Source organism: Crassostrea angulata, chromosome 7 (genome assembly GCF_025612915.1).
Source record: "Crassostrea angulata isolate pt1a10 chromosome 7, ASM2561291v2, whole genome shotgun sequence".
NCBI lineage: Eukaryota > Metazoa > Mollusca > Bivalvia > Ostreida > Ostreidae > Magallana > Magallana angulata.
Window position 1 is genome coordinate 51,507,577 of NC_069117.1, and position 15,188 is coordinate 51,522,764.

Here is a 15,188-nt window from a genome sequence, read left to right on the forward strand (position 1 = left end):
ATATAAACTTATAAAATGGTTATAGACATATTTATAATACATTTGTACTTATGAATTGTCTATTACTGTCTTTAGTTCTATGAACAATCAACTATTCCTTAACAAGAAAACATTATTATAATGATATATAAACATCGATATCATGAAGAAAACAATATATTCATTTTCTAAGAAAATATTCAAGACAAAGATATCAATATAACTTTTTATTACTGATAAATAAATAAAATGAATGAGAATATGAACAGCAATAAGAGTATAAGAATGAAAATATCAGTTTGGTTTCCTTTTGGATTTCCTTTTAAGACACTTTTTCTGTCCTTTATTCCCTGCCAAAAAAATTAAATATGTAACTCTGTATTCATAGATTAACAATACATGTATTGTACAATACTTAAAAAAAACATAACCAGTGTCGCAAATTAAGAACAATTAATCTATGGTATGAACACTTAATGGATGCCAATCTGCAGACCTTTACCTTTTTTGGTGCATTTGTGACTAGTCTTGAGTAATTGGAATTTTAGTTTGTCTTTGCTGATGATATCATTGCATACCGAGTCTACGCGTTGAACATCTCTGTTCACCACTGAATGAAAATAATTGTATGCATTTATACATAAATAAAAACCACAATGGCTATAGATATCAATTATATTTGCATGTTATGAAGTGCAGTGATCGATGTTTTAAACCTCAGTATGCCGTGCACGTGATGATGGCTATACTGAAACTGATCTATACATTTGCATTGGGGGGGGGGGGCGAAAGTATATCGTCACGATAAAATTTATTTGCAATGCTATGGTCCTGGTGCCACAATATTAACACCTTGCCGGAAAACACGTGGCATGTTTAATGATGAGAATTCCGTAACAAAGTTTATGTATTTCGTGAGACATACCTTACCTGCGGGATATTTGTAATATCCAATAGGACATTTACAAACTTAGGATGATTTTAAAAAACCATTCATAAAAACAATTACCTTCAATTTATTTCTAAGGGATTTAAGATATTATATAATAGGTCTTGTAAAAGATCCCAATATCAATAAAAAACCCTTTCAGGTAATAACACGTAAAACAAAAGTATTAATGCCATAAATTCTCAAGACAATAATCTTTTTCTACGTATATTGATTTAGGACAAAATTGCACTTTAGATAGGCCCCCCGAAGCCACCTTAACATTGACATAGTTTTCAGGCCATGTGTTAAAACCATTTGGAAACATGTTTCGAGGAAATTAGAACACACATAAGGTAAAGTTTGTACCAAAAAGGCAAACAGAGCGTATGTTATTAAGGAATACTTGGTCATTATTATATTTTCTTTTCGTGGTTTTGATATACTGTGTATTAATAAAATGGAAACAAAACAGGAGTGAAACTTGTGTATATTTGTTTTTGAAATATTTTACAAACTTCTGTGCATATACGTATATGTAAACAACTGTATCTAATGAAGAATTAGGAATATAATTAACAGGACTGGTATTAGAATGAACGTGTTCCTAGATACTGTATCTAAGGAATGGTATCTTAAAAATTCTTGGTATAAACATCTTTTTGATTTCATTTATCAAATAAAAGTTTATGAATATTAAGGCCTTTAACTCATGTTTGAAAAATGAACCGCATGCATGACTCAGTGAAATTAAAAGTGAGAAAAAATATACTAAGCTTACATTTTAAACACATCACAAATCCGTTTGTTTTGGCGGCGCCATAGACATGGTTTAGGCTCACGTCAAATCCAACACCAAAATAAGAAAGATCTTCAAGTGGGAATTCAAAGCTGTTTACACTAGTGTTTTTGACGTTGATCCTTGTCTTGTGCATTATGTACAAGTTGTCTTTCACCGGATCTATGTCAAAGTGGATGACAGAAATCAACATTTTCTGCCCGATGTTTTTCGTTTGGAGACTAAAGTTCAAATGATGTTCCAACTTTTCGTATGAGGACAGATATTCGTAATTCCACGGAAACTTTCGATGGCTGCGCACAATAAATGTTGTATTTGGAAGGTGAACAATTCTGGAATCTTTCATCGTCTTTTTCGTGATTAAATTGTAAATTTCTGTGCCTACAAAACGAGATTTTTGCTTAGAGAATAATCCTTAGCTAAACGGAATATCAAAAGAGCAAAACAAGTTGGTTATCCATTATTACATTCTGTAGATCTGTGGTTTCGTCAATATACGTTGGCTTCAACTTTCGTGAATTCAATAAAAATAACTGTTGCAAGACTACAACGATTTTATGAATACAGTGTTATTGGAAATTGTGCCTTTTTAAACGCTCGAATTCGTGGATCAACTTAACAAAGACGAAAATTGGTTTTCGGCGAATATTGATGAAACCAACAATACATTATTATTCTAAAAAGAAACATGTATAGATGGTATAAGAGGTACAAATAATATATATCAAAACATATCAACCAAAAACGAAGATTCTTAGATAATATTTGTAAGAAAGGGATTGCAATTATCGTGCATGAGCTAAAAGACATTGCAACTAGTTTCTATAAAAAGTGTACTTATGTATGATTTTGAGTCGGAATTTGATAAAATATTTAAATGTGTGTGGTTATGTAAACTATTATTTTACCATTTTCAATGTACAGCTGAATGCATTGTATTCATTTTTTTCTCCACCGTTATTATATTCACCTACCCCAAGACAGGGTACGGGTTTTATATTTTTCAATCACATTTCTAAACTTAAATTGATACCAATTTACCTCGTTTTTCTAAACATGTCATATTTTAGCCTATCATAGCTTTTATCTTTTCAAATGTTTCACATTTCAGCTTTAATATTTATATTTATTACCGTATATATCCATATGGTTTTTTATTGGCGTGCTTAGGATAAAATACATTGCCATGTCCCCGATTTACAAACATTTTATTAGTTGGAATAAGAAATATGCATGTATGTGAAATGCAGTTTGATAACTGTGGTCTGCTTTGAATTCTATCTGAATTTCTTCATTTCAGAATAAGTTATTTTGCTTTCTTTTTTCAGTTGCAATTCCCCACCAAAAATGTTCTTTGTAGACTTCGGTTGTATAAACAAAGTAAATAATTTAATAAAAAAGATTAACAAGATATTAAGTTAAGATATGTGTTTCTGTGTATGTTGTATGTACAGTGTAGTATACATGCAGTGCCTTCACACCTCTTTGAATGCAGCGCCTCTCGCCAATGAGTACAGAGTTGATTTTAGCGTAACATCCAGTTATCATGTGCATTCTGTTCAACTTCACCTTACACTTTGTTTTCCAAGAACAATCGTGCTCCTGGGCCAGCAAGTCACTGGACTGGCCCTGGCACCCCCCACAATTCCTGTTACTGAACCCCATCAACCGTGGTAGGAAAATTTTCCCGCCATCAGAACAGGCCATCTTTAAAATGTGGCGGCGCCGGAAGTTTCTACACGATTGGCTCTTTTCACCTGAATTTGATTTATCAAACATTTATGATTAGGTAAAGGAATTTGCTAGAAACGCAATATTGTAAATCCAATTCACTTTGAGGAAAAGCCAAAATCAATAAAGGTGCGTTCAGAACGTCAATGTACATGTACTTACAATTGGAGGAAAAGATCCAAATAAATGCAACGTACACAGTTAGATACGTTTGGATGGAAGACTTCATGATGATGCTGTAACTGATCTTAATGCAGTTATTGCCTGAAATAAGCGGATCACCAGGCCCCAGTTTCTGTCCATCATTTTTGAATTACTGGGTTAGAAAACACAACATCTTGGTCAAGGTCTTTGGTTATTCTTAGATTTTAGCGCCAATTATATAATTACGTGTTCCATTTTACCTCGTTAAAGAGTGCTTATCGTGTATCAACAACTGCTCACTTCTGGTACCAGATTTTTCTTCCGAAGTCTAGATATGTGCATTCTTTTTATCTGTAAAAGCAGGGCACGTTTTGTGAAGTATGAATAAAGAGCTAGGCGATAGTTTCCTGACTGTCTACGGCCCTCATAATCTTGTTGATGTGTAAGAACACGTTTCTGACAAGTGGTTTTTTGTGTGTGAATAGGTTAGAGTTTAGATACGAGTTTAACAAGCACGAGGTTTAGGCAACATTATAAAAATGTAATATTATTTGAAAAAATTAAATTTATTTTTAAGAATTAAATTCACACGTTCCTTCACCCGTGTTTCTTAGATATATCAATATATATAATTTGCCCCAAAATTAGAGTAAATTGTGATACCTATCAGAAAATAATGTAAAATTGTCTGTGTTATTATTTACTTTAGTTGATTGTCATCCGAAATATTTTCACTCACCTCTTGAGATATTGTTTAAATAGGCTAGATATTACACTACAAGATAAGAGAGAGAGAGAGAGAGAGAGAGAGAGAGAGAGAGATGTCTTCTGGAAATTTGATGAAGGTCGTGAAAAAATAGAAAGACCAATTCCTTGTCCATACAGGATTAAAACCAATCAACAGTTATTTTTCCTTTCTTATCAACATCCCAAGAAAGTGAGTCACTGATAGGTATGGATGCAAACAAGGAAGCGAAACTCGGTGGGACCAAACCCAGAATGTGTTGACATTAAAATGTTTTACATATCTTCAGGAAAAAATTAATAAATTTATTGTTTTAGTCAATTGATATACCTCTTGCACCTACTGATCTTATTTAGAAGTTGATAAAAAAAATTCCTATCCTTTTTTTTAAAATGGTCTCATTAATTTTTGTGATAAATGTATATAATTTCCATTTTAATGTAATGTCAGAGTGTCAGAATTTAACAATAAACTTTTATTTCACTGGGTTTTTTGACAACATTTTTACGCTTCCTCGGTCAACAAGTTCATTAACGGGTATTTTGATTTTAAAATTACATATCCAATACCTTTACTTGAATTATTGATTTCACTTTACAGTCTATTCATACATGGTCTCTTGTTAGGTCAAAACAGTGTGTATCTAGCGATATGATGGCTTTGATCATATAAAAAATGACACATTTTCTATGTACGTATTTACAGATCCTTTGAAAACTGATCTCACATGAGTGTGTAAAGTGTAAACACTTATCAATGATTGGTTTGTTCACGTATTGCACACATTTGAAAATATGGTATATTGCAAGATTCGTACCTGAGATTTTTCTGCATTTCATTTTTATAGTATACTAGACTTTGACCCGTGCGTGCACGGGTTGACATTGCATATCGAACATTTCCGAAAATAGGTACATCGACACACCTTATTATTGACATTTACATAACAAAGCTATAAGCCTACAATAATGCTATTAATTTCACTACACTTTCCTCAGTTTGAAAAATTTGTGTCTCGGGAAAGGCCCTCACCACAGTTTGAATGCCTCCCTCATACCTGTAAATTAGCAGAAAATTGCAGAATCGCTCCGGAACGATTTTGGAGAAAGTTAATGAAGTTGCCTTGAAATAACAGTCAAATTCACCACAACAAACCTTTTTGAGACTGCAAATACCTTTCAATTAAAAATTTTAAGTCATAGAATGGAAGAATTCAACACATTTTCACCAGCGTACACGTATTTTCTTTGTAAAACTGGGTCCGTAGGACATTATTCATTTTTACGATAAAACATATTCTATCTTCACTCTCTCACAAATATAATGTAACTTTTTTTGCACGTAATCAAATATTTTTTGTCATCACAAAAACAAAAGTAAGTACTTAGTTGAAATGTATATTTGTTATTTTATACTTTCTCTCATAAGAAATCATTAATATATATGAACAGGATAAATAGCAAAAGTCCTATGAAAATTTACCCGTATTTGTAATATCATTTCTGAGTTTATTCATGCAGATGTGATATTGTGGAAACATAAACTAAAAATCCCGATAGCGTGAATGTATTGCGCAACCGCAAGATTGTAAAATCCAAAATATCCAGGTGATTTCCGGGATATTTGGAGGAATTTCGTTGATTATTAATTAGCGAAGCTTAACTGAGAAAAAATAAAAACAAATTGGTAATCTTCAAGTACCATTGATGTTTAAAATATATAAAACAAAAGACAGTATTCTTCCGATTTCTCGACCAAGACCAAAAATTCGAGTCTATTATTTTAATATAGTAGTATAGAAAATATTTTTCATTAGTGACTCCAAAAGAATTCGTATATCAATGTCTCAGCTGAACCTCTTTTTGATGAGAGTACATGTAGAATGAGAAGAATACTCAAAATGTTAAATGATTACTAGATTTTGACCCGTGCGTGCACGGGTTGACTTTGCAAATAATATCGGACATTTACGAAATAGATACATCGACACACCGTAGTGTTGACATTTACATAACCAAGCTTTGAGACTACAATAATGCTATTAATTTCACTACACTCTACTTAGTTAGAATAATCTAACTGTGTCTCGGAACAGGCCTTCACCACAGATAAGATGCCTCCCATATACCCGTAATGTAGCAAAAAAAATGCAGAATCGCGCCGAAACGATTTTGGAGAAAATAAATGAGGCTGCATTGCAAATAACAGTCAAGTTTTCATCTAGAAATTTAAAATTCATTTTAATGAAGAATTCAACACTCTTTCACCAACTTTGAAGGCTGTATAACAGCCTCCGTATATTGTGATTGTCTTGCCCGTGACGCAAATAATGAGGATTCCCTAAGCACAATCTAGCGGTGGACGAAATACTAAATAATTATGAGATTCAATGAATTGAACATGGTGTGCTTCTTCGTTCGCGTATTATCAATTAATCTCCCGCAGAGACGTATCTTTCTTTTCCACTGCACCCCCCCCCCCCCCCCCCGCAAGTGATTTTGGAAGTGTGTATTAACAAGCTGATAAGAGTGTTGCGCTTGAAAAAAAAATAGATAGCATTGACATGGAATCTTTTATATGATACAAACAATAGCCATAATATAAATCATCAAAACTGGTACCATGTAACTGAACTTGAGTTCTCTGCAAATTCAAAATAAATAGCAAAATTAAGGTTCATGTGTTTTTTGTGTCCATAGTCTTAACCTGAGAGAGAGAGAGAGAGAGAGAGAGAGAGAGAGAGATTTCTGTTGAGAAGAAAGAAGTATACAAATTAAACTTCAAAAACACGGTATATCAATCAATTTTTAAATCAATTAGGCATACTTCTTTTCTCTTTTCTTGAAATCAAACACCACACACAGTGTAGAATACTTTATTGTTAGACATACTTCGTTTCTCCTTACTTGCAATGAAACCTATTAGAACGAAACTTTTTCCCTTATTTCGGAAGGAACACGTGGTGCACCTCGCGTGTTGACTTGATCATAATTAACAGGGGTAACACGTGGACTCGGACTGAAACTGCATGATGGATCCAATCATAATGTACTGTATTCTTTTGTGGATACTAAATTTATGAATATATAATATTAGTATATTTCAAATGAATGTACTTAAAATTACGCCTAAACTACATGTATACCGTGTTTTTAAAGTTATAATTCGTAAACTTCTTTTTTCTCAACAGAAATCTCTCTCTCTCTCTCTCTCTCTCTCTCTCTCTCTCTCTCTCTCTCTCTCGCTCTCTCTCTCAAAGATCATAATAAGAGAATATCTGTATCGACGACACTCAGTAATCAAGATACCCCTTCTGTAAGATAGAAAGGGGGGAGTAGGGGTGGTTGTACGGTTAGACGAAGTAGTTTGCAATTTAGAGGCTATCTTTTGTCTTGAACAGGTGTGGGTTTGCAAGTCACGATACACAGGAAATGATATACTTTATCTAATTACACAAGAGTAATTTAAGTTGTATGCATTTAATAACATGTATAGTTTCCCATGTTGTTTTGTGATGCAAAATAATTTCCTACTTCCTTTTTTGTAAAAAAAAAAAAACACCTTTAAGTAGTAATATAACAAACTTTTAAGGTTAAAATAAGAGAACAATAGTAATTATTTTAAAATTATTTACCTAACTCTGATGTCAACCTTAAAACCTCGCGCAATAATACTAAACCGCTTCTCGAATATTCTAACATGATAAGCTGTAAGCGCGCTGTTATTCCTTAAATAAAAAATTTATATATTGTCATTAGTTTAATTTCCTCCAAAATGATGCCTCCGTCTGATAGTACTTTCAGTACTTTGATTTTACTCGCTTCCAATTTACACACCATGTTGACATTCGGAACTCTCGGGATATTTCATATTAATTGCACTGAGTTAGAGTTATCTCCCATATTTCTTAGATGAACAAAATATAACACAAATTTTCAATAAAAATTGACACGTACTTGTTATATCGTTTCTGAGTTTATCCATACAAATATGATATTGTGGAAACATAAACTAAAGAGCCTCCCGGGATTTAGCGTGAATGTAATGCGCATGTGCAAGATTTTAAAAACCAAAATATCCAGATAATTTGCGGATTTTTAAAAGGAATTTTCGTTGATTATTAATTGGCGAAGCTTGATTGAGAAAAAATAAAAACAAATTGGTAATCTTCAAGTACCAATGATGTTTAAAATATATAAAACAAAAGACAGGTATTAAAGCCCAAAAATTCGAGTCTATTATTTTAATATAGTAGTATATATTGTTTTTATAATGACATCACACATCAGATTTAAAAGGTTTAACTACCATAGATAAATATTTTCTCATTCTGTGCATTCTTATTTTTTATTTTTTTGTAATGACAGAAATATTTGTATAAATAATTTCTTAAGAATATTGTAAGTATTATAATGAAAATTAAACTATTTGAATTTCAGTTTGATTTTCAGTTACATATTTATTTATATGCATGTGAATTATTGAAAACGAAATAATCGTAAGCAATATTTATTGAAATCAAGGCATTATCCTTTTGCTGCAATCATTCCTAATATCTAAAAGAGAATTTCAATTACAAAAACACTCATGATAAACTTTCCTTTAAAATAATTACGATTAAAATGATTCTCATTAAAAACATTGAAAATTTGTCTTGGTATCCCCATAATACAGATTTTGCATTTTTTTTACAACACACATGTAATTGACAACTTGTGGGTTTTTTTTTTGTTCTTAGATAGAAAAATGTCAATCCAAACCATAAAGAGGGGCTTGGCATACAAAATGTTTTATCATTATAATCAATAAACGTAGTTTTATGATTGTTTATTTTTATAATTCATAATGGTTAAATAATTTCAAATTCTATTTGCCAAGTAGTCAGTTTGATAATGTCGTTAATTCTTTCATCAGCTTCTTAAAAGCAAAAAAAAAAGGGTTTATTTTCCAAATTCTGAAAATCCTAATCGGGGGGGGGGGCAAGTATACCTTTAACTTCAATTTCGCTGTTCATTTCCTTATTTTCAATTCAATTCTTTACATGGTCCCATAAAAAGGGGGGGGGGGGGTGTTTCAATTTTTTGTATGTAAGTTTAATAGAAATCTTTGCTGCGTAAAAAAGCAGCCCCCTCCCGGCTCCCCCTGAGCTACGTGCCTGTTACGTAATAAATATAATGAATCTGAGAATAAAATCATGGTCTTGGCATATATAGTGAATAATTCTTGATTGAAAATATCAAAATTGTTTGGACAGTTCCATATTTTCTCCTTTAAATCCATTCATTACTTTCCAAATGAAAGCTGAATACTATGATACTAGTAAATAACAACACATTGTGTGGAATTAGCAACGACACGCTGCAGCTATTTAATATTTGGCATATTAAATGTACACACACATAATTATGGCATAAAGTTGGATCACATGATTTATTTATTTTAATAAAACAATTCTGAAAATTTAAACTTTCCGCTGTACGTGTCGTCCTAAACTGGTATTTAACACCTGAGTAATTCTTTATATAGCCTTGCTAATAAACCGGTTCTTAAGAACCAGGTGACACAAACAGGTATTCGAATGAAAACCTTATATATCCGGATAATTAATTCATTATTATACCAAGTAGAAATTGATTTCTGTCTAATTCGTCCCTCAAACGAAAGAAATCATATTTCTCCTTTAAATCCATTCATTACTTTCCAAATGAAAGCTGAATACTATGATACTAGTAAATAACAACACATTGTGTGGAATTAGCAACGACACGCTGCAGCTATGTAAATATAAAGAACGGGAACTAATGCTACTATTAATATAGGATATAATAACGTAATCCAACTTCATATATATTCAGAAAAATCAATACAAAAAAATACAATATAATCAATAAACAACATGATTACAACTATTATAAACCAAGTTCTTTGGAAACACTTAAACGTTCACTAAGCGGATCCTGGACATATCCATCCTTAGCAGATTCCGAACGCCAACGTCCATGTCTCTTGAATATCCTGTCCGGACTTCCCCTCACTGCCGACGCAGTCGCTCCACCTGACCGCAAACTGTGAAGTCCATAAACTTTGATGTTATCTACAATTCCTGTAAATGCTTCGATGAATAATTCACGAACCCTGGTGTAAGACAGAGGCTTTTCACGATTACGCAACCGGTAACCACTTCCCGATTTCGAAATAGCACAAAATACATATTCCTCTGAATCGTCTTGAATCCCAGCTAAACGAAGATACAATTCACAATTAGAAACAGGACACATATATGAAAATGTTCTTGCTATAACAACTCTTGTACCGTCTCTGTAGATATCAGTCTTACTAGACTCGATGAATATTTCAATATGATCAGGTAAAAATTGAATATCAGATCTCTTGATATTTATGAGTTCGCTGCTACGTACAAATCCAGCGAATGCCAACAAGACCATACAAATGATTCTTTGATTATAAAGATTATTACATTCAAACAGTTTCAAATACATACAACGTAAATTTTCAACAGTTATTGGTTCTTTCTTTTGAACAGGTTTTGCCACTATACGTTTCCCACCTTCCATAATGTTTTTAACAAACTGATTGTCAGTCGGAGAATTGAATCCCACAAGATCATGAGCCCATTTGATTCCATAGAATGCGTCAACAATAGGGGATGGAGAGTTTGCCCGTTGAACCAAGCATGCTAAATAAATAGATACATGTAAAGGTTTTGAAGGAAATAATTCACTTTCCTCGATTCCTTGTTCTTTTGCCCACTTCTTAAATCTCAGGAAACTGTTACAATATTTGTTTATAGTTGAATCCGCTCGTGACGCTTGCATAATCCCAGTAAGTGCATACACCTTTTCACGCAACTTTGAAGGCAACTGAATCAAATCTCTTTCAAATACCTGAAAAAACAAATTTGTAAAGGAACACCAATAAATATTTTTTCGCTTTGAAATTATCTACCGGATATGTATAAAAATACATATATTTATATCTACATATCAGCTTAATTAAGATATTCTGCACATTTTCTTCAGAAATGAAGATATCAGTTTGATAAAAAACCAAACTTGCCAAATGGCAAACCACAAATGTGGTGAAAGAAACTTCAGTAAATCCATAGTGATAAAATATTTATCTCTATTACAACATAGCGCAAATTGCCTGATATTTCTCATACAAGTTTATGGGAAATTATTCCCAATTAATCAATAAATTTGTTTATTTTGAAGAATTTAAAACTGCCAAAAAACAATTTTGAAATCAAACTCTGAAATCAAAAACAAATGCAAGCATTCTAAACTTTATATCTTCTTTACCAAAAATACCAGATCCGAGTTTACCACGTGTGTAAAACTCCTTTGCTACTGGAAGATCCTTCCAATCTACAATATATGACCTGTAAACTTCAGAAATTAAAATTGGCCAAAAGGCTGATGATTCCCATAGCGGAACTACTAATGTTCCATATCCTTTGCATTCTTTCAAATTCTCCAAAACTCTTGGAATAAGATAAAATGGCGGTACGATCCATGCATTCAAACCTGTCCAATTAATAGTAAATGCATCAACTGCATACGTAAAAGGATTCCAATACCTGGAACAAAATTTATCTACCTTTGCATTGTAATCACAAGCAAATAAATCAATATCATACGGACCCCATTCCCGTGATAGGTCATCAAAAACAGTTTTTACGATACCCCAATCATCAAAGTCGACAATTCTGCTCAAATAATCTGCTTGCTCATTGAGTTCTCTTGGTATCCATTCAATTTCAATACCAATCTTATATTCTAAACAAATTTGAAAAATGTTCATTGCAAGATCTTGCAAGTTATTTTTCATACTCCCTTTTTGAACAATGGAAACAACATTTGCGTTGTCTGTAAACCATTTTATATTCTCACCTTTGAGAAATTGTACAAATGACCGAAGAACTCTATCCACCGCGGCCAATTCTCTCCATGTGGAACTCATAATTCTCTCAGATTCTTCCCATAAACCATGAGAAACATTTTTACCTGTCCGTACGCAATAACCGCCATAACCAGTATCACTTGCATCTGTGTACACTACCAGATTAGAACTTGGTTTAACTTTCATATCCCTTCTATTTAACATATCTAAAGACGATTTCCAGAAACTTATCTGTTTTTTACTTTCCTCAGAAATTAAAATCATGCTATTCCATGTTGGAGCAGACACAATGTCAATACTAAGACATTTGGTCATTAACTGGGCTACACTTCCGATAACAACAGACATAGATATGATTTGTCCAACTAAACTTGCTAGTCGTCTTACCTTTATTCTGCAATTCTGGTTCATAAAATGCTCAATTTTGAAAATTGTTTTTTTTTTAATCTTAAATACACGCTTTTCAGGAATGTAAATTTTCCCCATATTACAATCCAAAACAACACCAAGATACTCGATAACTTGACAAGGGATCCACATGGACTTTTCCACTTTAGGCACAAAACCTGAACAAACTAAATCATACTGTACCTCTTTAGATATTTTGCATGCTTCGTCATACTTACTATGGCAGCCAAACCCATCATCTAAATACATAAGCACAGTTTAACCTTCTCTACGCCATTTCTTAACTAAGGGTCGTGTGAGTTTAGTAAAAATATATGGCGCAGATGTGAGACCAAATGGCAAAACATTAAAACAGAAATATCGATCTTGAACACCAAATTTCCATGAAAATCCTAAATATTTTCTATGGTCAGGAAAAATATCTACATGGTGATATGCACTTGTGATGTCAAATTTAAAACACCAACTATTTTTATTTGTATACATAAGAGCGGTTCTTATATCGTCATATTTCACAGACTGTTTCCATACATGCTTATTAACTTCCCTTAAATCTAATATAAGCCTTCTTTTCCCACTGGAGTTCACTGAAACAGAAAGAGGATTAGTAACCAAAAACTCTGTATTTTGTTCGGATATCAAACCGTTTTCTAATAGCTCCATTATTGCTCCCTGTACGAAAACATCTTCCTGTAAAGCAGATTTATTATTATGCAAAAAGCTCTGCTGTGGTAAAGAATAAAAAGGTATTTTATAACCAACCTGAATAGTATCTATGATATAATGACAAGCATCAATGCATTTCCAAAATTCAATATTTGATTTTAATCGCCCTCTAACAGAGACTTTGCCACCTTCTTTATACTCATAGCATTCGTTAAACTCATCAACACAACTTTTTCCATCATAATACTTATCTTTTATCAAAGATGATTCTTTAGACTGTTTAGCCTCACTATTTAGCGGACTTAAGCTCTGGGCATTCTTTTCTTTGGTGATGGGGTTTTCCGCAGTGGAAACAGCCAATGGGAAATCTGGATGCAGCTGGCATGCTGGGGAAGCCAAAGGGCGTTGGGCCACGAAAAGGCTGTCTAGCTGGAAAAGGAAAATAAGGAGCACTGCTCCTAACATTAGAATAGCTACTCTTAGATTTCAGTTTTTCTTTTTGCTTCTCCTTTTCTTTCTTTTCTTTCATGGCTTTATTTTCCGCTTTAAACATTCGTTTTTCGTCATCCGAATCATCAGCCAATGGATTGGTTACATAATTTTTCACTGTACTCCACCCACAAGGTGATGCATCAGCCATTTTGATAAGTTTGTTACGTTTATTACAAAGTTCAACTGATTCATGAATAAGTTCCTTGCAATAATCATATTTATTGTTATTCAAGGCCCATGAAACCTGCGTCAACGTATCAATAATCTTCTCGTTATGTTCAAATTGATCTTTGTTACCTGGATGTTTCCAGACTATCGCTTGTTCTGACTTTAACTTCTTCACTTCAGACGATACGGAGGAAGTTGCCCCCTGTAATTCTCTTTTAAAATTATCAAGTTGCATTGCCATAGTATTCTCCATGTCCATTTTCTGTTCATTCATTTTGTTGAGAATGGCTTGTAGCATGTCTGCCTGAGCCCCGCCCGACATCTCCTCGTTCTGCATGCCGAATTTAAACTTTCCGCTGTACGTGTCGTCCTAAACTGGTATTTAACACCTGAGTAATTCTTTATATAGCCTTGCTAATAAACCGGTTCTTAAGAACCAGGTGACACAAACAGGTATTCGAATGAAAACCTTATATATCCGGATAATTAATTCATTATTATACCAAGTAGAAATTGATTTCTGTCTAATTCGTCCCTCAAACGAAAGAAATCATATTTCTCCATTCGCAAAAGTTAAAAGATGGTAAGCGATGGTATAAAAATATAATTTATTAAGGACCCAAAACCTTCAACTCCAGGGATTCACCTATTCCAGTAGGTACTAGTATGTTTAAGATGATTACAATTCACAATTAATGACATTTAAGTGAATCTTTTTAGTACAAAATGGTAGTATGGAAATGGAAAAGCCTGGTTAACAAAACAAGGAAACGAAAGCTCATAATGTGGAAATTAACGTCAAATTATCTACCCATCTTTGTTTTTTACTCATGTTATTTATTTATTTTGTCCTGAGGAAGGGACTGGTTGTCCCGAAAATTTGATAATATTTATTGTTCGTGTCGTTAGCCATTTTTAGTGCTTTATATATTCAGTTAACTGGCTTAGTATCTATATATTAGATCCGACACTCTAAAGATCATGAAGATGCCTAGTGTTGTTGATTCTATTTAGTGCTTTATATATATATAGAGAGAGAGAGAGAGAGAGAGAGAGAGAGAGAAGAGAGAGAGAGGGAGAGAGAGAGAGAGAGAGAGAGAGAGAGAGAGAGAGAGAGAGAGAGAGAGAGAGAGTTTTTAAATATTCAGTTGTCGAAACAGTGCAAAACTCCACATAAAAAATAACAGATAGAAACTGAAATAAAT

General features: G+C 33.0%; 3 protein-coding genes across 4 annotated transcripts in view; all 3 read right to left on the reverse strand.

Moving 5' to 3' along the window:
- LOC128156214 (FAD-dependent oxidoreductase domain-containing protein 1-like) overlaps nucleotides 1-15,188 on the reverse strand; it is a 312,439-nt gene that overhangs the window by 84,298 nt on the left and 212,953 nt on the right. The window lies entirely within an intron of this gene.
- On the reverse strand, nucleotides 192-4,709 carry LOC128156226 (uncharacterized). The gene is made up of 5 exons (XM_052818284.1): nucleotides 3,600-4,709; nucleotides 3,188-3,463; nucleotides 1,689-2,087; nucleotides 482-589; nucleotides 192-329 (listed from the first exon to the last, which is right to left on the reverse strand). Exons 1-5 carry the CDS (start codon nucleotides 3,664-3,666, stop codon nucleotides 274-276), a joined length of 906 nt encoding a protein of 301 aa, XP_052674244.1. The 5' UTR covers nucleotides 3,667-4,709; the 3' UTR covers nucleotides 192-273.
- Nucleotides 10,161-12,886, reverse strand: LOC128156219 (uncharacterized). Of its 2 annotated transcripts, none has more exons than XR_008239690.1 (2): nucleotides 10,829-12,886; nucleotides 10,161-10,564 (listed from the first exon to the last, which is right to left on the reverse strand). XR_008239690.1 is itself a non-coding variant. In XM_052818277.1 (2 exons), exons 1-2 carry the CDS (start codon nucleotides 11,160-11,162, stop codon nucleotides 10,236-10,238), a joined length of 663 nt encoding a protein of 220 aa, XP_052674237.1. In that variant the 5' UTR covers nucleotides 11,163-11,286; the 3' UTR covers nucleotides 10,161-10,235. The 2 variants fall into 2 exon arrangements, 1 of the variants encoding a protein (XP_052674237.1); XM_052818277.1 differs by having other exon boundaries at nucleotides 10,829-11,286.

What these genes read in the sequence shown, in the direction of transcription:
- LOC128156219 (XM_052818277.1), bottom strand. Translation starts at nt 11,162, where the DNA reads ATGCAAGCGTCACGAGCGGATTCAACTATAAACAAATATTGTAACAGT. An exon ending in AACTGTTGAAAATTTACGTT is followed by an intron (nt 10,565 to 10,828) that starts GTATGTATTTGA and finishes ATCTTCGTTTAG; the next exon opens with CTGGGATTCAAGACGATTCA.
- LOC128156226 (XM_052818284.1), bottom strand. Translation starts at nt 3,666, where the DNA reads ATGAAGTCTTCCATCCAAACGTATCTAACTGTGTACGTTGCATTTATT. An exon ending in TTGGATCTTTTCCTCCAATT is followed by an intron (nt 3,464 to 3,599) that starts GTAAGTACATGT and finishes AATCAAATTCAG; the next exon opens with GTGAAAAGAGCCAATCGTGT. An exon ending in ATTTGTGATGTGTTTAAAAT is followed by an intron (nt 590 to 1,688) that starts GTAAGCTTAGTA and finishes ATTTTCATTCAG; the next exon opens with TGGTGAACAGAGATGTTCAA.